Raw genomic sequence first — 25,187 nt, 5'->3', positions numbered from 1 at the left:
CTGCCATTACAAAGTTTTCAGTACTTCATTACCTATTGCTAGCAGTCACAGCTGGGGCAAACATTAAGATGTAGTTTTATTCTAAGGGTTCATTTTCCTGGTCTTCCAATATAATATTCTTCACTGATATCCTGTGTGTGTTTAACAAATCAGGTCAGTCAGTGCACACAATTGAATATGAGGAGTCTGTTGAAAACTATCCCACCATTCCTTAGTGACAGTGATTCACTGATGGTTTTAAATTTTATTTAAAGGAAGCATGAGCAGGATTTCTCAGTTTCTGCAGAACAATGAATAGCTAGAGCACAAAGCAATTGATCAAGAGACACGGGGTTTTCATCTGAATACCAGATGATCTCTGTTCAAAACCTCCCCAGTATTCTGATGAAGGCAGATGAATAACTAATGAAAGTAGAATAAAATATCTATTTCCACGGAAACTATCAAAATGTTTCCTTGACATAAGTATGCCCAACTTTTACTGTCTCTAAAAATATAACCTAGTGAAAGGGATACTTTTTCCACAATGGAAAGTTTTACATATGGTGGTTTTGGTTATTAGTTGAGCTCTCCTTTTTAAATATTCCAACTTTGAATTCTTTGGTTTGAGTCCACCTGCAGCCTGGGATAGCACCAGAGATTGGCAGGGACACAGATACAAACTGGGACCTATTTTCCCAGTATCCCTCTAATGTTAATTCTGCTCTAAATTTGGCTTTACAGGCATGAAAACCCTCACATCTCTAATTCCTATGTCATCTAGAAAGCTTCTGCAGTCAAGTGAAATGTTGTCAGGTGCTTCTTTGGGAAATTTAGAATTTAGAAGTTTGCTTCTGAACACTCAGGTCTCTCAAAAGAACATTCCTTAGTCCCTCAGAGAAGATGAACTGAAGCTCCGAGTTCTCTGAACTTTTGCACTTATTACTGGAGCGGCAGAATACTTTAATAGCAGAACCAATGGCTGCTTTAACGCTCTGCACAAATAGCCCCTGACTAATATATTCCTGACTAGAATCCTGCACATTCCACCTTGCTAAGCATCCCATGCTGGATCCACCCGCGTTCTCCGATGCCCGGCACCTGTTCCCTTTTCCCGGGATATCACTTTTACCTAGTTACCAGGCTGCACAAGCTCATTCAAATACCTTGTGTTCTTCTTTCATCACCTGCTCAATAAGCTCAGATTTCACGGGTGGCTTAGAGTATTGGCCTGAAAGGAGGCCATGTCCCAATTTAGCCCTGTAGGAAAGAGAGGGGAAAGAGAAAAAGACAAAATGAAAGTGAAAAATCAGAAAATAAGACAAGATAGGGAAGATATTCTTCCTGGAAAGAAGAGAAAAAAAAATCATTATCTGTAATTAAAAAAGGCAGAGCTTCACAAACAACCCCAGTGCTAAATCTCACTTGCAAGCCCACGCCGAGATGCTCTTTTGTTCTGACATTATATTATTTAGATTATATTTGACAGATTAAGTCACTGAAAATTATCACTTACATTTGAGTGTTGAAATCTTGTGTTGGATCCAGAGGGGAGTAGTCAAATATTCTTGGAAGGTTTCCCACATACCTGGACAGCAAGAACAAAGCAGAACCATTCAAATATCACAGTGATATTTACTCAGAGATTCCCTAGGAGATATTGCAGTGATATTTCAAACTCCCAAGGTCCTGTCAAGTCAAGCTTTACATCATGGCTATGACTTTATCTAGCCGTAGTGAGTGCTTCTGCCATGCAAAAACGCTGCTAAAGAAGCTAAGATGAGGATGTTTAAGTTTTGCTTATTTGCTTCCATCCAGAGGGAAAGCAACTGCACTGTTATTCCTCTGGGATTTAAATTCTATTCCAAGATCTGATCTACTCTCTCAATTTTTGATCTCTAAGCATTTCTCAAAAGAGATTACTAAATAACAAACTTACTTTTAGCAGCTTCCATTCCAATGCACATTATTTACCATAAGCAAGCCTCTAAACATCTTCATGAAATAATTACATATCAGTGAAGAGCAGAGATACTAAGAGGTTTTGCTCAAAACCACAGAACTGGGCTGAGAAATAAGCTGCTTCCCAACCCTAACTAATTGTGTCAACTGAATTCCAAATTTACATCAGGACCAAAACACTAAGTAAATCACCTATTGAGCAACTTCCTGAGAAAAATGAAGGCTACATCTTCAATAGTCCCCAGTTACATACTGTCTTAGCCAGCTTGCTGAAAAGCAGAGCCTTTATCAGCCCTCTTTATCTACACTTTGCTCCATTTCAGCATAGCAGACTAGGTACGCAGGGCCAGGTCGAAAGAAGATATCCAAGTTCTATTGGATTCTTCTTTCATTAAAGATCTCCCCTGGTGTATTGAGTAAGTGCTCAAGGCCACTCCAAGGACCACACCATGGTAAGGTGTGTGTTGTTCTCCAAAACGCAGACAGAAAAGCTGACACACAGTGAGTCTACAGACCGTGCTCCATACGGCTAACAAAGTAAACAAAACCAGGTTTTCTACTTCTTTACCAGAAGGCAATTGGAACATGAAAACCTGACAGCCTTTCCAAGACATAAAAGCGTCACTTCAAGAGCACATAATACTTCGTTGTGAAATAAAAAAACACTGAGTTTTATTGCAAATCATAGACTGTCCTTCACAAAAGAGAAAGCTTCTCTCATTGTACTGATGATTGTTCAGCTTTGATGGATAAGTATATTTTATTTTCTTCTCTAGTGTTCTGATGAATGATGGGCAGACACAAGCAAAAATGCTTTTATTCTTTTTCTCTTTTAATTATGCAGCAGAAGAATATGCTCACACTACCCTTCTTATGAAAGTAGACTTTTTTTAAAAAAAGAAAGAGAAATTACATCCAAAAAAACCTCTAGCTTGCATACTACCCCCTTCTTAACCACGCTGGTACACAAAAAGTGCATTATTTTACATTAGCATGAAGCAATATTAACATGCTCACACTAATATAGTGTGTTTGCATAAGTGACATTGTAGGAATAGAACTGGTATTCCTGCAGCTATAGGAAGGCATGAGCCAGCTGGAAAAATAAACTACCACCAACCACAACACTATCTCATGGGATACTATGACCTGATCTATAAATAAAAAACAGGGATGGGGCAATTAAGTTTGCAAGGTGGCAACTGATTTCCCACCACTGAAACCACAGCAAGTTTTGATTTCCAAAACAGATAGGGCTTCAGGCTCTAATCTTTTTGAAAACAGAACTAGACAATCACTACTTCCAAACAGCCACTAAACTGCCTGGGATAGACCTGTTTGCAGGTCTCTAAATACTATTTTGCTTAGAAAAGCAGAGATTGGGAAATGCAGCAGCTGGTATCAAAGCTGGCTTGGAACTACTTACGCTCGCTGGAACTCTGGGATGCTGAAAATGGTTTGCATGACAGCATTGAGGTAGCAGCTATTTCCAAGGTTCTTCATGCCAGTATATCCTGGGCCATACATGGGCTTGAGTTTCACACCAGCTTCCTGAATTACTTCCCACTCAGAGACTCTTGGTTTGATGTCATTATCTCTTAGTCCATTCTCTGTCTGAAAGCAACAAGAATGTTCTCTTAAAGAAATAAAAGAAAAGAAAGAACATACACCTTCAGCCATAATTATTATGATGCTATTATCATCATTGCAACTTTGTGGCCTACATTCTAGAAAAGAAGAGCCAAATCAACGGGAAAATGGAAGTAAATCCCTGTTGTAGAGGAAGAGATCAGAACCAGGACACTAGTGGTTTTATCTTCTAGATTGTCCTGTCTGTGCAATTAGATCTTCACTTCAGAGCACTGGCTTTGAGTGCTTCTAGTTGTGACCTCAGTTCCAGTTTCTCTCAGGGCTGCAAGCTCAAACCTCAGCATTAAAAACGCTCCAATATTTCAGGATTTGTATTCTGATGTTTGTAATGGCCAGGAGTAACTGTTCCTCCAGAAAATGGTTCGAGCAAATAAAACAAGTGAAAGCTGCAGATCCAAGAACTCTTCCCTTCACTCACATGGGAAAGGCCAAATTTGTGATGCTAAAGCTCATCCTATTCAAAGCCCAGCATTCAGCTTGTACGTACACAGCCTGTTGGCACAGGTCACTTACTGCTACCACTACCCTGCCACTTCACCAATAATTTTACAAACTGCTCTGAAGACAGGAAGTGAGACCCTTGCTATAAGGAAGTGATTGCATCCCAATTCTGATTTCACCACACCTGACACGGCAACAAAGTTTTTAGTTTTGCTGAGTAAAGTGGGTTTTCCAGAAGCAACTCTGCCTATAAGAAATTTTTTATTCATGGTATTGTCAAGAAAATGAATATACAAAAGTACTACTTACTAGTACCATGAATGCCTTTGAAATGCAGCTTACTACTTCTCTATTATTTTACAGTTTATCATTAGTTTTCTTTTGGTTTGTACAAAGAAATAGACTAAACCAATTACCAAACTTATTCATTTTAGTAATTTTCATGCTTTGGTTGTCAGTCCCACTGGCCTATGTGCTCGAGTGAAAAAAAAATAAAAACACCTGCCTCAATACCATATTCCATTCAGACTTCTTTATCAATTCAACACAACTGCAACCAGCATCCACTGAGGCACCGACTGGCAAAGGGACATCTCTACCAATACAGACTAGCAACAAGCTGAGCCCTGCTTGCAATATATAGGACCTATATGCCTAAGTCCCTTTCTGCTGATAGTTCACATTGCTTTCTAGACTGAGGGAGAGTATTTGAGGGGCTATATTTTAGAGATTTGAAGATTTATTAACATTTAGACTTAATGTTCAAATTTATAGCTTGATAGAAATAACCTGGTAATCATGTTTTTTATCCATTACTTAGTTTATTTTTGTTTAAGGCTTCTTCTATTTACACATGCAATAGGCTTTCTTCCATTAACCGTATCACTAATTTAAAATTTCAAATATTCTTCTCTAACTGAATAAATTCTCTCACCTTTGGAAAAAAAATGGTACATGACATACTGTAAGTGAAGCATGTAAACTATGGACTACAAACTCTTTTGGAAGGGAATTTTCAGATTTGGAGTTTAGGATTCACTCTGTATCCAGGCACAAAGAATCAAACATGGACAGGCTGGTAGAACTCTTTATGAAACTAAATATCAGCACGGCAGTGTCTAGTAATCACACAGATATAGGCTACAGGTATGACCTTTCTACTGTCCCCGTCCCCTCAGCAAGAAGAGTAAACAGCAATCTAAATAAAAGATGGATTTCCTACCACTTGCATTTGCAGCATATCAATTCCAAAGTGTGCCAAATGTTTTGCTATATGCGGATCTAAAACCGGCTCCTCTTCATCAAAGGAATAGACATCTACAAAAGCAAAGAAAAGCAGATGACAACTTGCACCAAATGTTATCCCTCATCTTTGATAACCATCATTGCATTATCAGTACAAAAGCCCCTATACAAAATGTTTTACTCATTGTTTCTAGGTTTGGTTGGGATCTGCAGAAAAACACACACATACAGACCCATAGAGCTTAGTAAACACCTCAAATTTTCACACCTGAACTACTCTCTTTAAAAGGAATTGCATCTTCCCAGAGTATTAAAACCTAAATTTAAAAATATTTGTAATTATTACAGATTTTTTCCCCAAAACAAGCAGGGCAAGCAAGGAACGGCGCACACAGCATGCTCAGATATGCATCCACTCCGCATTTTGAAAACAGCGATGAGAAATTCTGAGTTGTTATGGAGCTATCAGATACATGCTGACACATTAAAACTGCTGGTATATGAAGCCAAATGACTACTGCCAATGGTATTTTAATTGCTATCACAGCTCAAGGAATCCTCTTTTGCCCTTTTCCTGTGGAGATGGAGAAAATTGGGCAATGCCTGCAAATTCAAGTGATAGATTATGTATCAGAAACACATTGGATTTGGAAGATTAATCTCTCTGATTGAGAGGCCAGTTTGGTGACTGAGGTCTCTTACTTTACTGCACAGGAGATCTGGATTTCAGTTCTACCTACACCACCCATCCTCATGGCCTTAGGTAAACTCACAAAAGAGATTTTGCAAGGCAAAGCTCAAACTGCGGAGAAAAGCAGTAGATCTAGCAATGATGTTTGCCTTAGGAAACCAAATTTAATAAATCCAAGAGCAAGACAAAAAGAGCAGCTCATCGTTAGTGTTAACGAAACAAGTCTCATCATGAGGCTGAGTCCGGAGCAGTTTTCACCTTCCTGAGTAAATAACAATACAGCTGGAAGCATCCAGCATGGATATGAGGGACAAGACACACATTCATGCATTCAGGGTAAGACCTGAACAGGTCTTTCACCATCTCTTTTCTTTGCCCTCTTCCTCGGTAGTGTGTGACCAGACTTCCCTGCTCTCGTTTCCCCTCACACCAAAAGCCAGAGTCCCAGGACAGTCAGCCTGCACTTCTCTCACCCAAGTTTCTTCGTGTCCATGGAGCACTGCATTGTAACTCTGCCCATACGAGTCCAAGCTCAATAGAGAAGCCTGAGCCAGAAGGATTAATAAACCTGGGAGAACATTATGGAAAACGTTCATGCTCTCAAATAAAAGGTGGAATGGTGCTTGTGAGTCACGCTGCCAGCTGCTGCACAGAGAGGGCATTCTCCCTCTTAGCGATGTCCTGGGTGACCTGCCTGGCACACACATCTGCTGCAATGCCCCTGTGTGGTAGCAAGCATTCCCAGAAGGCAGGACAGGTCATCCATACACAAGGGCTCACAACATTACCATACTCTTCTGATGAGGTCACTGTATGGCCAAAAAAACCCTGTAAAGTTCAAATACCTCTCAGAGTGAGGTGACACATCAGCTGCTCTTGGGCAACTGCTTTCAACATGGAAGCTTGTGTACTACTCTTCCTCAGCTCTGGCAACTGAAGAGGGAGCAACTATCTGGGACTGCTGACCCAGAGCAGCAGAAACGGAACACAAGACAAAGAATAATCTTTGCTCATGCCCTGCTTTGTGTGGATAACTTCCTGAGAGAGAGAATTCATCTATTTAAAAATAATTAAATAAATAAACAAATAAAATCAGAGATCAGAGCTAATTAAAGCTGGAATATAAGTGCCTCAAAGATAGGTCTGGAGTGCTCTGATACAGACTCTGGTAGATACAGAATGTAGACAGGTCAGCAAATGTAATGAACAAATTCTGATATCATACACCTATTCTGGTTGTACAGACTTCACCTCAATCCACTTAAACTAAGCGGGGCAAAGGTAAGACTGTGCCTTAAGAGATAAGATCCCCAAGATCCTCCAGAGAAGAATCTGACAATTGCTGCAACTGGCATTTGATAGGGCCTTCTACTTCCAACCCTTGTTCTATTCTGCAGTCCTCAAACAAGTTTCAGACACTCACCTCTTGAAAAGAAACCTAGAGACACTGGCAGGAACTAACAGAATAGCAGTCTCTCATAAAGTACTCAGAGAAGCAGGCAACTTCTCTGACTCTTTTGTACATCTTTGAGATCTCAGACTGGAAGCTACAAGTTTGGTTCCATTTCTGAGTTGGCTCCAGATCTATTTGTTGACAAAAGGCTAAAAAATGGGGCTAATATACCAGAAATCTTTCACAGTTCATGTAAGAGAGATGCAGAGAGCCTATGCCTCTGCTGGCTCTGCACAGAAGTAGTGTAGGAATAAGTAGTGTAGGGATAGGTGGAGTATTGCAAATACCTCTTTCTCTTCCTCACTAGCATGAAAAGAAGCAAGTCAGCAGAAGGTCTAACATTCACTACACCTCTCCCCTCACCTGCTCATCTGCAGCCCAGGGAGGCAGGAAGCAGATAGACTTTGAGCCACATTCAGCCTTACAGCCTCTTTTCTGAGCCTCCTTGGTCACGCAGCCCCATAGAGCAGTTACGATTCCCACTGCAATACAGCTCAGAAAGAGCAATTACTGCAAAGGAAAGGAGGGGAGCTGGGGGCAGGAGTCATTTTCTATAGGGAAACAAAGTTAATGTCACCCAGAACAAAGGCCTGTGGAGAACAGCTGCAGCCTCCCTTTCAGAGGGGAGGACAGCAGCCTGTCTCCTGTCATCCCAAAGGCCACCTAAGACAGGAAGCAGCTGATAGGTAGGAGGCAGAAGGGGAACAGACATAGCAAACAAGCTCTGCTCCTAAAGATGGCAAAAATCCCAGCAAAACAAACAGTGAAGAATATTCTATTTTCTAGATGAGTTTGAAACCCGCAACCAGGTGAATCCTAAAAAACTCCAATTTTTGAGAGATTCAGACAGAAATCATTCAAGATCAGGTATATACAAGGAAGCTGCACTTAATCTGGGAGAGAACAGATTTTGATCAGAGATTGTGATACAGCTGAGTGAATCTGACTACAGTATCTTTTCCTTGAAATTCGCTAATATTTAAAAGCTGAAAAATCTTCACTGATCACAAAACAGCTCTTTTTCACCCATATAGCCACAAGCACTAGAAAAATAATCATGGCATTTGTTTTCTCCTTTTTTATTACTCCATAGAGTAATAAACTCCTTTGAGCTGCAGAAAAAGATCCCTCAACTTATGACTTTTTCAGTTCCTCATGTTTATGCTCTGCCTAATCCTCACACACCACAATCCTCTCCATAGCAGCTCAGCACAATGTCACACTCACATGCAAACAAGGATACTTCTATAGTCTGCCAATAAGATAATTTCTACAGCTTTTTCCCCTCTTAAGATCTTCAGGTTTTTTACAAATGAACATCACAGCAGTTCCACGAAGATGAGCATTCATTAGACTGATGAAAATGTTACTGAATAGACAAGAAAAAAATGGCATGGCTTCCTTAAGATGAAATCAACACAGATATGTCCATAAAAATGGAGTTTTCTGTTATTCTTCTGTTACTTCACTGTTACATAACATAGAACTATTTGCCATAATCGCATAGCAAATGTAGTAGAATTGAAAATATTGGTTCTCAAGACTCTACTGTTTCAAAACTGCACCATTTTCCCAATCTGTTATGAATCTACCATTAGACAAAAGCAAAAATCCATTTGCATCATATATAGAACAGGAGGAAGAGTGTATGTAAAAATGGCAAGGGCTTTGGTTTTCTCCAAATGGAGTGTGCCCCCACTCCCAGGATTCACAAACTCATGGAGCTTCCTTTCCATCTCAGACTCTCAAATATTTGCTCTGGAGGCACAAACCTACTTGATAATGAATATGCAGTGTTACTGTCATGCACAAAGGACACCCCATCTCAGAGGCTGCCAGGCAGCTGACCTGCTCCATCAGGAGTGATGGTTCCCAGCTTGACTGCCAGGGGATACCCCATCTCCTTGTAGTGCTCCAGCGCGTGCCCATTGCCCCCACTGCCATCAAAGAACCACTTCCCACACAGCACCGATCCATCCGTCAGGTTTAGCCACAGGTTTTCACGCAGGTCGCATTTTGAGCACTTCCAACCACTGCAAGAGAAAACAAAGAAAACAAAGGGAAAAAAAAAAAAGTACAGCATGAACCAGTGCTGCATTCCCAAATTATTACAGCAGGTCAAACCAAATATATGTATCTAATCAGGAGGCACATAAGAAAATTCCTGGCCAAGTTGTTGACTGTAACACTTTTATTCTGGATTACACTGGAGAACCTACAATGAACAAACCTTGCTACCCTCACCTGGGGGGGATCCTAACACCGTTGTCTAACTGTACAAGAGTTTTGGCGTGCTTAGAGGCCTGCAGTTCTTCTTCCCAGGAGTCAGGGTCCTGCTTCCTGTAGGGTGACTTTGCGCTGAGGAGGGCGTCACAAGCTATTGTCACCTGGAAAACAAAGGCAAGTTAAATCTGAAATCTAATTTCATTCAGTAACTGGACAGAAGCTGTCACCCAGTTCACTTGCAAAGCACATACATAACTGGATATCAGTAGAACTATTGATATGTTTAAATACACAAGTATTCTGCTGGGTTGCAGTTGCTAACATTAATATTGTAAGAGAGTTAAGCACAACAAAGCAAGCTGCATGAGTTTCCAAGGGACAAGCTGTCACCACAGTAAGGGTAGGAATAATGGAGGTATAACAAAACCCAAAAATAAGAACAAAATAGACTTTTTAAAAAGACTGTTCCCATTACAGTTGGTAAAGAGAGGCCCTTATTTAAAAACAAGCACAATACTCAAGGGAAAAAAAAATCTTGATAAAAATGGAAGTGAGAGACAATCGCTATCACTTATTTCATACACTCACTAACCAGAGCTGGTAACTCTTCTATGTTTGGTAAGGAGATTTCATAGTGATCAGGAAATATAACAAGCTTTGCTTCATCTTCATATTCAAAATCATCACTGCTGAGGTCACCATTTGTCTCTAGATCTGGAAAAGAAGATGGGAAACATTAGGACATGGTCCCAAGATGAAGGTTCCTAAACCGTGGCAGCGGTACAGCTATGAAGTATCGCCTGTCTCACAGCCATCTGGCAGCTAACACTGTCCATATTTTTTTCTGGCCAGAAATGTTTGTGAAATCCTGACCCAGGCTAAAATGTAACCAGAGGATTTCTGCCAAGGGATGTGCCAAGGACCAAAACTTTCCCCTTAATCTAAACCCCATTCACAAGCACATTTGATGTGGCCCTTCTCCAAACACAAGCATTGCTGCAATTTGGGCAGCATCTAACAAAATTCTGCTGATTTTGGAGATAAGCAGGATACAAGGCTGCTGTGTCTTTTATGCAAAATCCTGAATGACTTTACAATTCGGAGAGAAGATCACACTAGCTATGACTAAACTGCCGAGAAAGGACACCGCACTTCTGTTCTGGATTCCCATATTTTCCAGATCACAGACTTTGCTGATATACACTTGAGCTCCCATCCAGCTTGTACCTCTGGCTTTTCCTCTCATGAAGTTGGCTGTGGTCATGGTCTCCACGTGCCACCCATAGTTTCAAGCATTTAGAGCAGGTACAATTACAGCAGCATTATCCCAATCTTGTCAACTCCATTCTGTAACCAGGGTAACTATATCTCTTATAACAATATAAGCTAGCAAAACTTGGCTTTGAAGATCACACTTAGTATGTGTGAGCCCTCTTACTCCAGTGTGAGGACAATTTTCTCACTTAAATGCAAACCTTGCTCCAGGAACAGTAGCTAAAGTGGACAACATGCTTGTACAGTAAGGAGTGCACCCAGAAAGAGGCCCGGAAGGTATTCAAACAAACTGTATGGTTAGTGTTCACACCACAGGTTTTATCAAAAACATAACTATCCATGCAGACAAGACTGAGTTAATTCCTCAGTTTCTCCCAAGACAACTGAAGAAGTTAAGACCAAGCACGTACATGCTGTGCTCGACACATTGCACAAGACCCAACCACAAGGAGGGACTGAGCAATGATGGGGAGCATTCAAAAATTAGAAACTATCATATTCCTACACACCAGACAGTCACTGATAGGAGAAAGTTTGTCCAAGAAAGAAAAGGAATTGGTAAAAATACTACTACTAACAATAATATAGCCCTAGCCCTAATTGGCACTCTAAACACATGCACATAGGTAGCAAGTGATTCAACACTAAGCAAGCATTGGCAGCAACCACTGCATCCAAGAAAGGCTTGAAACCTCAGATGTATATTCTGGAGTGAAGATGACATGGCTCAATTCAGGAAACTAAGGTCACAGATACACAGAACAGCAACAGTATGAACAGCCTAAGTGATAAAAACTGTATTAAATATCAAAAATATATTAAGTTGATCTGGAAAGATCCCCTCTTGAGAGGAACAGTGACCAGTTTCCTTTCAAATTCTTGATCTACCTTCTGCATCAGCCACTTCTGAGGGGGTGACAACACCCACCATCAGTGACTTTTGGTGACATGACCTCTTGCCCCACAGTGACTGACCAAATGTCCTTCCCATCAGCTGAGTACAGACACCAAGGCAACAACTACTCATACCAGAAGGCTTTGCAAAAGCAGGAAGAAAAAAAGAACTCATTACTAATTCCCTGAATCACATTTTTTCTATATGAGGGTCTTTTCTGCTACTGCAGCATAGTACAAACCACCACCAACCTCACTTTACTTAGGGCTTCTTGCACAATTTGTATTACAATCTTGTGCTTTGAAAAAGGAGAGATTCTCAACAGATGCAAATCTTCCAGCCTGCATCAGAAAGCTCCTTTGCTTTACAAATGAAAGACGAGTGCTCTCCAGCTGCTGATACCTATGGCAATATACCACACTGAGGTTTCACACAGCAATCCTGAAATTCGATAGTATTTTCAGATATGTTGTGCTGGCCACAGCAATATCAATGGAAGACAGAGGTTTTGTTTTGTGCAGGTTCCTCAACTGGAATAAAAACTCACTGTATATCCAGCGAGCTTTAAAGGCAGCACATGCCTCTTCCAGGGCTTGCACTCACACTTTTCTCAGCCACCAGAGGGAACCTGAGGACAGCTCGCAGCAGCCATTAATTGTTATTTGTAGACATTTGTAAGGTCCACTGGTATTTTTATTTCCTTATAAAGCCGGTATTGCCAATTTTTAGCATTTGCAATCAGCTCTGGTTCAATCAGTGATATAGTTACCTAGGTTCAAGATTCAGACACTCACACATCACCTCATCTCACCAGCCAGATAACAATGGTAGTGACTTTATTGCTACTGACCTGACCTGGCTTTGAACCAGTGATCCCGAGATGAAAGACTGGGTATCCTATTAGTGAGCATCCTCTGCCACTTAAGGACATCACACACTTAGCAGCTGGCCAGCCTTTTGTGTGCAAAGGGAAGAGAAGGAAAGTTCCTTTTTACCTCTTCAAGTTTCAAACCATTCAGCTTATTCAAAAGTGGAAAATGAGGTCCTGTCAGCAGAGCCATTCTGAATGTCTGACACACCAACACCACAGTATCACAGTTCTTATTTTAAAGATACACACAGCATTATGACAGATCCAGAAAAAGAAAAAAAAAAAAGGAGGATTTAGCTGGCAATTCCCCCTTTAAAAGTAACCATGCAAAGCTGGAATACTTCCACATCATACACTCCCTCTTAATCAGAATTGCAAGAATCACCAATATCAATTGTCATTTTCACAATTATCACTCTGAATATACTCAGCTTTTCAGAGTTCAAATTCAGCCCATAAAACTGGAAGGGACTTCTAAGGTCACCGACTCCAATCTCTTCATCCAGCAGACAACCTAAACTAATCCCTTCTGCAGACTGTCAGACTGACCCCTTAATGAGGTGAAGTTGAAAACCTTAAAAACCTACTCATTCTTCCAAATCCAGGTCTCTGCTCAGAGCACATTAGTTTAGTGAGAAGATGGCCTTCCAAGATGCCAAGGCACAGTGTGTAAAGGAACCCCGCTGGGCAGCAGCACGTTTATTTAGTTCTCCTCAGACTACCACTACACAACCAGTTTTGCAGCCCTGCTGACAGCTTGGGGGGGAATGTCCACATGATAACGTTCCCTTTCGAGGGGACTAGCAGCTTTACAGTACCGAGTCAGAGCTGCAAGTAAACGCTGCCGTCACTAAAACAAAGTGCCCATAGGTCATACGTGTTGTGCTGGGAGGCCAGGACGACAGCAAAAGCAAAATAACAGACCCGCTAAAACAGAGGCTGGAGTCACGTTACTTCAGGCAAGCCGTCAGGAGAGGAAATTTACTCCAGTTCACAGACCCACTGCTGCTGGACTGAGTGAAAAGAGCAGCTGGAGGTGTAAGACTGTAGAGAGTCCTGCAAACCGACCTGCTGCAAGGCAAGGGGAGGCGTGGACGTGGCCAGAGCAGATTTAGACAAGTTACCAACCAACTGCACTAATAATAGTGGTAGGAGGAGATTCCAGACAGGACCCCGAAACAGGATTTCCTGTGATATGGATGTGTCTCTGCCTGCGAAGGGGAACACAAATGTGTAAATCGAATGAGGATGGTGACTAACAAGTCTACAACTGATTTTGAAACCTTAGGAAGTCATCTGAGGAATCTGGGCTTGACCCTGCTCTCCATGAATGCAACAGACAGGTTTGTATTGACAGAAAGTGGAGGACTGCAGCTTTAAACCAAACCATTTCTTCTTGAAGCCTCTAAATCATCATGAATTCCAGCAACACTTTGTAAACTATTTTGTTCACTTGTCTTCAATCACATCTAAAAACACTCATCAGAGGAAGTACTAAAACAAAGAAATAGAAGGTAAATAATAAATACACATTATAGCTATAACATTTTCATATATGAAGAAAGGAAAAGCAGTACTCACTGATAGGATCATTTGTATCATTTGCCATATGTAGAATCACATTCACCTTGTGACACTCCAAAGCATTAATATGCTCTTCTTATTACTACATATGTATCTCACATTTTAGGTTTCTAGCACAGTCATTCATTAAACAAGGAAAACTAAACCATCAAACTTTTCAGAAAAATTGTCAGAAAGCACTCAAATTGGCCCAAATCACTTGGAAATTTGTCCATAGTCTATACATGATCACTTGCATAAACTACCAGTGATGAAAGCCCTCCTCACAAGTCCTCTTGAGTCTGTCCTTCTTGAGAACAGGGTTCTGCTTCTGGCTATGATTAGACCTGGGACAGTTAGGTGGAGCTTTATGGCTACTCTTCATGCTCTGAGCTAAGTTGCAGGTGCAAGTGGATTCTCTACCATAGGTAGGCAGATGTCATCCAAGAAAACCTCAGCAGCTCACATGTTGTCCTAGACCCCCTAAGTGAGGGTCTTCTGTATCTTCTCTATCTTCTGTAATTACTCTTATCCATGGATTCACACCCATGTATCAACATATTCATCTCAAAGCACTCTCACCAACCTAGAAATATTAACCACTTTAAAAGCCACTTTTTCCTATTCCATTCTGCCCTATTTATACAACTTTCTATTAGCTCTGCTCCTTACTTTTCTCCCAAATAGGCTAATATGAAAACTTAACTTACTCATAAGCACATTTCCTGATCCCTTTTTCAAATCAGTGTCACATTTACTGCACTGTGGCTGATTTAAGCAAGAGGTTGCACACTGCAGAAAGCCAATTTCTTATATGAGCTACCTCAAAAGCACTAGGGGAATACCATCTGGTACTATCAGTTAATTTCTTTTCACTTAACATATTTGATCTAAAACTTGCACACACTCACAAGCACAAAATAGCTTCCAATTTCCTACTCCAGGTAACAAGGCAATGAAGATAATACTCCAAGGTAGTCAATTGGGCACTCAAACTGCTTTAAACATCATCCCAAACCCCCAGGAAGTCTGTACAATCTGAGCTAAAGTTATCCTATCCCCACTGCCTGGCAATGCCTGTGAACAAGCTCAATTAAAGACAACTCGCACATTTCCACCTACAGTGTTGTTAAGCCTCCTGACTACAACAAACAATTCATACAGGTAACAGTCTTCACCCTTCTCAAAAATAAAGAAATAAATAAAAATCTAACATATACACTGGATCTGTCAATATCTGGACAAAAAAATAAAGTTCACAATGGGTTGATTCAACTAGTGTGTGTTTCTCTTGCATTTGTGGGACAGCAGCAGTGCTAGAAAGCAATCTATGAGCATCCAAAAGATGATTTCCTAAGACTGAATAGGGTTGAATATGCTTAATAGCCTTACCTCAAAGAAGATTTTAAGCAGCAATGCAACAAATGCCCAAACTAGACTGACTCTGTACACAAAGCTTAATTCTGTGATTCTCTGGGGCTGCAGAGATTTATTCAGATGGAGACACCTAGAAACACAGGGATGTTGGAGTCATGAATAGCCATTGCCCATTCTTGTCCAACGGAGGAAGCCCTGCACATCACATATATAAATATATGGGCTAGTGATATCACCAGCGCATATATATGGGCTGATATCAGAGCCCAGAGCACCAGAGCATCTCTGATATCACTTGCAACTTAATCAACATAGCTGACTGCTGTGTGCTTCAATTTTCTCAAGTATGAGAGAGCAGGAATAATTTCTTGCTCATTTCTTTAAGTATGAAAAAAAAAAATCTACAAGTCTAAAGTCCTGGATAGAGAGCACTCAGATAAATTGGAAATATCACCTAAAGGACCAGTGCAGACAGATGATACCATTTTACTTCCAGGCAGCAATGAAGACTCCAGCAGAACAGATCAGATGAGATAAATTTTCACTAATGCATCAGACTGCAGGAGTCGTGGATTAAGCAGTGACAATTTGGAGGGCTAAATACATCCCAAGGAAATTGCACTGTGCTCATAAATTAACTGGAACCAAGACAGTTGAATCTGCTGCTCCAGGTCTACACAGTGGGAGCAAAATGTTCATGTGCAAAGGTGGAATTTAAGATCCCCTCCAATACAGCATACCAGACACACGTAGCCACGTACAACATGTGCTGGTTTCCCTCAAAGACATGCGGAGTATTCCTATCAGCAGGAATAAAAGTTGGCTGTGTTTTTTACACTTCTTGTTTACAGCCCAGTTGCTAACACTGTACAACCATTGCTACGTTACAGCCAGCTTTGCTTTTGAACCAACCAATAATTGTCCCGTGAGAAACATTTTTGATAAGAATTAATAGCAAATAGCATTTAGAACTAGCATTTGTCAACTCACTCCTCATTAAATGGCCTCTTCCTACAAAAGGAGTTTGATCTATTTATGACCCATCTTACTAAGACTTCTTTTCTCTAAGCCCTTCTTACAAAACTTACAGATGTTAATGACAACTATTTAATTCATCACAAACTGCAAGGGCTTCTTAGGGACACATTCCACAGATCGAGGCAATTTCAATGACGGACAATGCTATTGTTCCCCCCCAGCCATAAGCACCGCTATTTGCGATGAAAATATTTAACTTCTTTGACAATAGGACAAAAATATCACTTGCTGTTAGTATTGAAATGAGAATAAATAGTGTGAGACTCAAGAAAACTACCCCAAAAGGGTGGGATGAGACAAAATACGGGCATTACATCATGTTCCACCATACATATCTAGGAAGTCCTCTGGTTTTCTGGATAATCTGAATCAACTGATAATAAAGAATATTAGTGTTTGAGGAAAAAGACACCTCCAGATAAAGCTGTTTTCTGTAAGGTGAAGGGATAATGGTGGACATAACTGAACAGAAACTTGTAAGGGAGAGTCACGATGTATGTACTGCTGCATTCATCACAGGAGACCAGAGCAAGCACAAGAGCATTTTACGTGTGTAACACCTTCATTGAAGTGAAAAATAACCCTTCCTGTGAGCAGCTGCTGAGCAGAACAGTGCCACACTGGGGCCCTGTTATATCAAAGCATTAAGTACAGATACATGTTTGAATATAAAGGTGTTATGTGAATATTATAAACAGAGGGAAGGCCAGAACTAAACAGAAAGTTGAACAGTGGAGGGAGCAATTTAGCTTAAAATAAAGGTTTTATTCATATGTACACATATTTCAAAATATACATCAAAATTCATGAGAATTACTTATTGTTTGGACAAACTTTAAAAAATAGAATGGAAAAGGGAAAAAAAAAAAACAGAAAAAAAACCCACAAGGAGCCCCAAAGTCAGACACAATGGTGGACAGAACCCAAGAACACATGCAGACAGGGTCAGGAAGGGACTGTGCAAAAACAGCTGTTCACAATACCTAAAAATAGCTTAGCATTCCTCCTTTTGGGTAAAGCTCCACCAGATGCCCCTGGTACCTTCTGGAAAAGAGAGAGAGACACAATTAAAAATCCATCAAATGAAACAAAAGCGAATCAGCCACAGCTCTTCACCATCACCTTTTTGATAAGTAACATGGATCTGTTCTTGATCCTTCTATTAAATGACAGCCCCTACTGAGAACAAACGTGAATTTTCATCATTCACCTCTGACAATGAGGCCCATCACTGTCCACTACCCTTAAGGAGCAAGCAAGTAAATCAGCACCCAAACCCCTTCACTTCCCTTTACTAGCAATGAAGCAGAGCACATCTGATGGTGACCAGGGGTGATGGCTGTCCCATCATCAATGTGGGACCTCTCATCGCCAGATGCCTAGAGTATTTCTTAATGACTAAAGATTTTTTTTAAAAGATGCATAAAAAAAAAAAGTACTCTATAACTAAGTTTCGATATGACCATTCTACTTCAATTTGATCCCTTGGCTCAGCTAATTTGCTTGTATTCAGAAAAAAAAATCCCATCAGTTCAGTCAGAATCTAAGCCTGCTTCCACTAGCATCAGTCCAAGTTATGGCCATGCTCTGTTAGAGAGTAGGGAGGAAACCTGGCAAAACCTAAGCAACAGTTCAGAGAGGGATTATTCTTTACACAGTTAAGCTACACAGCAAGAGACAGTAAATTCCCATTCGTTCCACTGACGCTCAATTCCAAGCACAATTTTCTCACTTCCAAATACCTCAAACTACTGGACAAAACGCTAGGAGGTGGACAAACATTTAAGTCAATGCATTCATACATGCTGCCTATTTAAGCTGTTCGTTAACATACGTCAATACATTAAATCTCTCAATAAGCCTCTGTAGCTATAATGCCAACAAGATTTATTATCTGGTGTATAATGTTAGTGTGAGTGGTGAGGTTGTTAGGTGACTTCTTTTTTAATAATATTAGGATACAACAGGTGGAGAGAAAGCAGCCAAGAACCTGTCAGCTGAGGGAAAGTTCATGTTTTGCCTCCGCTCCCCGGTAGGTGAAAGGGTCACATATTTTGGGTGGTTCCCTTCACCATGTAAATAAAGCTTTGGCCAGAGAAATCTGCTTGAATCATCAATAAGGCCTTGCAGGCCAGAGGAAATTTTTCCATTCTTAGAAAGAGCAGACACCAACTAAATCTCCTTGGCTGCACTTAAGAACAAAACCTATTATCCAAGCATCTTTTTTTATTCTAAAGCAGCAACATCAAGATACAGTATAAACTGAGTATAAAAATATTTGAATACACGTCCTCAGGATCAGAGCTTTATTACTAAGAAATATTGTTTTCAGAAGTGAGAAGCTCCAGATGAATTTTGATGACCAAGTAGGACGCTAGGGGAGTCATTAAGACCACAGGTCTCAAAGAAACAGTCACAAGGAGTGTTTCCAGACTGAGAGCCTAACATTAAATTCTTCAGCTTGATTTGTCAAGCTGCTCAATATTTCTAAACTAGAGTTGTAGATGCCAAATTGCTATTTCTAACCAAATCAGGACCTGACATTTTTTTGCCTTAGTTTCTCCACCTTTTGGACAACACTGAACGTGTTTCTCATTCACAACACATCAGCTCTGGCATTGGGTTCTGTTTGTGATGTCTCTCACACAAGGTGTCAGTTCTCCTATTTTACACCTCCATAAACTGCATCAACAGCTATGTTCTTATAACATAAGTGCCATTGTCTAATATCTGGCAACCCACACTGAAGCATATTTCATACTGATCTGTCTGATGATTTTAACAGGGCCTGAAGTATCACTGTAGCACGAAGCTAAACCTCCACCTTAGGCTAAATACTACCTGGGCAATCGTTTTTTTAATCTCTCTCAAAAAAAAAAAAAAAAACACCAAACAAAAACAATCAAAAACAAACAAACAAAAAAACCCCACACTGTGTTGATTTAGTTAAGCATTTTACCAGAAGGTGCTCTCTAAGTTGCTCTCGCAGACAGTTCTGATGACTGAGCAGATGCCTCTGATGCGGATCTGCTGCTGGCAATCCCTGTAGCTTTATTGACCCTTCTGACCCTTGCTTTCTAATTCAATTGTGAACACATAATTGGTATTTATTCCAAACACCTTTGGAAGCGAACAAGCCTTTCTGCAGCAATGTGTTGCATTCTGCAAACATGATGCCAAGGGAACTACGAGCTGGAATAGTAGCCTGGCCAAGAGAATCCTAAAGCAGTACACCCAATACCTCCGGCTTTACTGTATCCTACACCATCAAAAGCTTGGCTTACGAAACCAAAGCTACAACGTAGCATGTGCCAGGCCCTTCATAAGACTTTCAGGGAAGGCAATGTTCCACATCCATCAGAGAAAACTTGGAGAGCAAATAAAAAATCCACAGTTAACATGTGAGGAACCCAATCTTTAGTCCATGTTAGATGACACGATCCTCACCTGAACTGGACAGTCAGAGCCTCTTGCAGACAGTGTGTCCCATGCACCAGTGTCACCCCTGTACACCCAACTCATTCCCTCTGCTGCATCATGATTCACAAGAGGAAGGGATGGGAGCCACTGAACTACTTCAGTCCAAAGTGTGCTCAAACACTGAACAACAGGCAGTGTATTTATTTCTCTCCCTTCAGGTCAAATCCTTAACCAGGATTCTTTTTTTTCTTGTTTGTTTGTTGAGGGGGAGTGCTCATTTTAATCCCAGTTTCCTTTAACACTGAAAATTCCCAAGTCGCTTTGGATGACCAATGCTGGAAGAACTTTAAACACAGGAATCCTGACAAGATTTCTGCCTGACTCTCTGTAGTCAGAGACACCAGCCTTCAAGAGTCCCTAAGTCACTCTGTTGCTGAAACCAGCCTAGGTTCTACAAGAACTTAGAGTTAACAATGTGAAGAAAATGTAATTATCACTCTTAAAAGGAGAGAGAATTTTAAATTAGAACAAACACCACCACCAAATCCAACTCAGGGGACATCTGTAATCTGCCTCCCCACAATTGATCAGATAAAATATGAACAATCCTCCAGCAAAAATAAAGCCAGTCACATCAGGGCACCAGGGCCTTGACACCCAGGGGAATCACTGCTGGAGAATGAAACAGGAAATAGTCTGTCCCACTCTGAGCAGCTATTTTAGGCTCCCTAACTGCCCAAAAGACAGAGAGTTCACAGGAGAACGCAGAAGCAAACCCAGTGCTACCCATATCGCTCAGATTAGAAGTCTTAATAACTTTTTAAAGATACCAGACAAACTGCATAGAAACAGATGTTATGAAACACTAGTTATAAATGATTATTAATGTGCTGTGATATTGTGGAAGAACAGTGAGCAGGAAGTTTGAAGGCATCCATCCATGTGTGGGAGGGTGTAACACTGTCTGTAGGCAGTGTCTAGATCTAGCATCCAGTATCAATTTAAGATGAGTTTCAAATCACAGGTCAGGCTGTGATTAAAGCTCACGGTATAAATCTTAGGATGAAAAGAAATCCTGTCACCTTGAGTTGAAACCTCACATAAAAAAGAGCCCCAGAAATTCTAGCCAAATCTGAAACCAGTAAATCTACACTTCAAAAGCAGGCTGCTATGAAGTATTTAGTTACATACAATATGTATATAATATATGGAAGCATGTAGTAAAGAATCAGCAGAAATAGGGCAATTAGCAGCCTCTTTGGGCAACAAGTTGCCTTTAAGAACTGGTCCTTTAGAGCTTGTGATTCGGCTCAGAAGTGAAACTGTATGATGGGTCGGGATCTAAGAACCTGAATTTGACAGCTAACCCCAAATACAAACACGTTCATTTCCCTCATTCAAAACTTGGTCTGTCTCCAAAATGTGTCATCCAAACAGGCAAAAGACCCCCAAGAACTGGCTAGAATTGTTAGGAAACCACCAATCTCACCTTGATCGCGTGGCGTTTCAGGTGCATATACACACACTGTCCTGTTTTCCGGTAATGCCTTTCAATATGTTCCCTTCCAAACCCCAGAAACGTGTTCATGCACACATAGAGACCTCCTTCCGAATCCTAGAAGGAATGACACAAACAGTTACAGCAGAGAAGGCAGCGGACAGGATAGGAAGGGATCAGCAAGCAGTGGGAAAAAAAAGGAAAAACTTAAAATACAACTTTCATGCGACAGAACAGTGTTTACATCATCAGCCCTCAAAGAATCTTGCACATGATATCACAGCACGTAGCAACGCATTGAAATGGGTTACTTTAAAACTACAGTTTAGAGAGTGTCTAAATTGGAGGTCAAAAGCTGCTCTTGAAAAACTCTACTTGAGCGCCCAGTCCATGAGGGAATTGTAGGCATGGAAATCTGCCAGGCAGAGAAACAACGAAGCATAAACTTTTTTTTTTTTTTTTTTTTTTTTTAAATTTTAAAACATTTGGGGGCCACTTGCCTGCAAGAGTGACATTCCTGATTGGAAGTGGTGCAAAACTGGTGGTCTAGGAATTCAGACACAGTTTCTGCTGTTGATCACCATCTTGTTTGAGATCTCACAAGAGAGCTGACAGTTCTTAGAAGCGGGAAGCAAGGAGTTTTGGTAACATAACCTGGTGGGGGTCCCATTACTTTTTGCTCTCCCACACGCTGGGTGTTGAAGGGTTTGTTTCACTGCCAGATCTCCCCTTCACCCTTCAGACTGCCAGGAGGACATTCAGCCACTGGCCCATAGGTGCTGGATCAATGTTTCAAGCCCTCTTTAGTGCACATTGTTTTGAAGAGAGGGTGCATAACAAAAAATGGGCTTTGCAGAAGCACTGTGACCCTCCTTCTATTGTGAATTCGTTTGTGCTGTTGGATGGCATGAAACATCCCACCACCTTCAGCTCCCTAAGAACTGCATGAGCTGAACTCACCTATAGGCATTTAGGGGGAGGCAAAAAGAAAGCATCTCCGTAACAAGTCACCAAGAGTTTCATTAGGAACACGCTTGCAATTATGCATTGATTGAGAATTGTTACAGCAACCTTTGCATATAGAGGCAGATTCTATATACCAAAAACAGATTCTATATACCAAAACTGTAGGACATGTAAACACCAAATTATGTTAGAAACCACTTGGTTTATGAAAGGTCACTCCAAGACTCACAGAAGAGCACAAGTTACCACATGTGTGCAAACCCAACAACTTTGACAGAGTACCATCCCACACTGTGCCACATAAATGCTACGAAAGGGCCAGGTGCACCTTTCCCCAAAGCTCTGGAGGCAGAAATCCCTGCTCTGCTTCTGAGCCCAACCTGGCCCCTCTCTCAGGGCAAGGAAAGAGCTGCCCGTCCTGCCACCACATGAAAGCAGTTCTTGCTCACTTCAGGGTAGACACAAACCACTGAGGCCTGACAAGTCTCTCCTCTCCCGGTACTGTCCCCAAAATCAGGTTTCAATGTGCTGCTCTAAATCCAGGAAATTCTCCCCATCTCTTTGTAAAGACCGTACTAAGTATATTTACCAAGTGTAAAACTTGAATGAATCTAGACTTCCTTCTGACCTGCCACCTTCCTCTCTACATGAATTTGTTAAGACAGGCTTATTTTTATCAATACTTACTACCGCCAGAAGTGAACACCAGTAAATACTGGTTCTTCTGCAGTGGCAAGCAGAAGCCCTGGAGATCGGGAAAAAGAACAAGAACCAGCAGAGCTGGGGTAGGACAGGAAACAAGGGGAAATCGGAGAATGATATTTGATTGCAGAACTAAAAACATCTCCGCCTTGGTTGTCTTAACACGAGCCGAAAGAGATGAGCTTCGGCTTTGCATTTAGCTGAATGACAAACACAGAACGAGCAGCGGGGCCCTTGCTCTACCTGCCTCTAAAGGACAAGAAGTTGAACGGAGCATTCCGGGATTCAGATCTGTGGGCTGAAGCTTTATGTCATTCAAACCTAATATATGCCATGAAGTCTTTGAAAGAGCATCCAGATACCACAAGGATGGTCTCTCCACAGAGTGAGTAAGAAACTCTCTAGCCATCTCATCTCTGATCCACACAACACTCAGAACTCTGTTTCGAAAACAACTCCTTTAAACTGGAAAACCTCTAAGCCTTGTTCAAGCAAGGCCAATAACTACAATCGTCCTCAAAAGTAACTCAACATTTAAAAGAAAATTTCATGCCTAATATTTAAAGTATTCATAATATACAATAGTGTTTAAAATATAGTTTAAAATATGATTTTAAAGTCCACTCACTCCTACATAATCTATCTAGTGTAAGGCCAGCAACACCTTGGCTCTCTGCTTCTACATCCTGCATTCCAAGCCATCATGTATTATCTACTTCTCTGATAAAGCCAAGGCTGTTTCTTCTGCAAGAGGATCCCATAGATGGACAATCAAATGAGAAAGTACTGGCAGTCCAGGGGTCTTGAGAAGTCTGTTTACAAATTTGTTTTCTTAGAGATCCTTCTCTCCTCCTTTGGATGAAGTCCAAGACAGCACAGAACCTTTTATGATAAGCAGCCTATGACAACAACCTGACACTTTCAGAATCCAGGCTAAATGTAGAATCTGAGCAAGTTGGTTGTGGTTACTAACAAAACAGTTATCCCTCCTGGAGAGAGCAAGCAGGCTATTCTTTCATCCAGCCTGCAGAGGACAACATTCAAAAGCCTGAAGGTCACACCAAAAAAAAAGGGGGGGGCGAAATCTCTCCACCAGGTGAAAAAGCCTCCCTTGCAACAGGCTGCAAAAGGATTAAGGGCCAGTTTGGTGCTCAAAGTGCATTTGACTGTCACCTAAGAGGATTTGTGCTGGCGAGTTCCACCCACTGAGAACACAACCAGTTCTGGAAGGAATTGCATTTCTACATAGCTGCAGCATGGAAATCTTTGCAAATAATGTTCATTTTAAAAGTACGTGAATGGTTATGCTGGAGAAAGCCTAAGTATCCACTGGTGCACGTGGAAAGTGGGCGAGATCAACATCTCGCTTCACACCCCTTCATGGCATCAGGCACTAACAGATCTGATCTAGATGTGAACTTACAAGTCTGTATCCTGCTACCAGCCTTCAAGTCATTTAGTGCCCTGAGGGAAGCGTAGGGTTTAGCAACTTCAGTTCCTCATGTGGCTCAGTAACAATAATGAGTTTATAAAAGACCTATTGCAGTGATGTATCTAATAACATATTAGTTACAGACTCAGATGCAATGTCTGCAGCCCAGCTCCTTGCTTTGGATCCACCAAAACAGTGGTAAAATTTACTAATAAAAGTATTAGAGAAGGGAGTAGAATTGCAGCTCTAGTCTTCATGAGTCTCCAAAGCCCAAATATAAAGAATCAACTGTTTGTCCATCCCATCACAGATAATATAAAAAGTCCCAATTATGACACAGGGTTGGTCACCGAACCCCTGTATTCTGCAATATGTCTCCACAGAAATGTGGCCTGACAAAATCAGGAGCTGTGTCAGCTCTGTTCAGAGTGACTGCCCTGTCTACATTGAAACCCACAACAGTGTGATTAAATGACAAGTCTTTTATTACAGGACTCTTCAAA

At 41.0% G+C, this 25,187-nt stretch overlaps 1 protein-coding gene across 1 annotated transcript in view; it reads right to left on the bottom strand.

The window, feature by feature from the left end:
- Positions 1 to 21,674, bottom strand: part of USP13 (ubiquitin specific peptidase 13) — a 34,275-nt gene extending 12,601 nt beyond the window's left edge. Inside the window, exons 1-9 of the mRNA XM_026045285.1 lie at positions 21,576 to 21,674; positions 17,650 to 17,710; positions 10,240 to 10,361; positions 9,666 to 9,808; positions 9,270 to 9,454; positions 5,255 to 5,349; positions 3,368 to 3,555; positions 1,496 to 1,567; positions 1,146 to 1,239 (exon numbers count right to left, since the gene is read on the bottom strand). Coding sequence (XP_025901070.1) covers positions 1,146 to 1,239; positions 1,496 to 1,567; positions 3,368 to 3,555; positions 5,255 to 5,349; positions 9,270 to 9,454; positions 9,666 to 9,808; positions 10,240 to 10,361; positions 17,650 to 17,710; positions 21,576 to 21,674 — 1,059 coding nt within the window. The remainder of the gene's footprint in view (positions 1 to 1,145; positions 1,240 to 1,495; positions 1,568 to 3,367; positions 3,556 to 5,254; positions 5,350 to 9,269; positions 9,455 to 9,665; positions 9,809 to 10,239; positions 10,362 to 17,649; positions 17,711 to 21,575) is intronic.
- Positions 21,675 to 25,187: the final 3,513 nt, after the last annotated feature.

The sequence above is a fragment of the Nothoprocta perdicaria genome, unplaced genomic scaffold (genome assembly GCF_003342845.1).
Source record: "Nothoprocta perdicaria isolate Ctin4 unplaced genomic scaffold, notPer1 scaffold_4, whole genome shotgun sequence".
Classification (NCBI taxonomy): Eukaryota; Metazoa; Chordata; class Aves; order Tinamiformes; family Tinamidae; genus Nothoprocta; species Nothoprocta perdicaria.
Note: the sequence above shows the minus strand (reverse complement) of the source record. Positions and strands in the feature narration are given on the sequence as shown.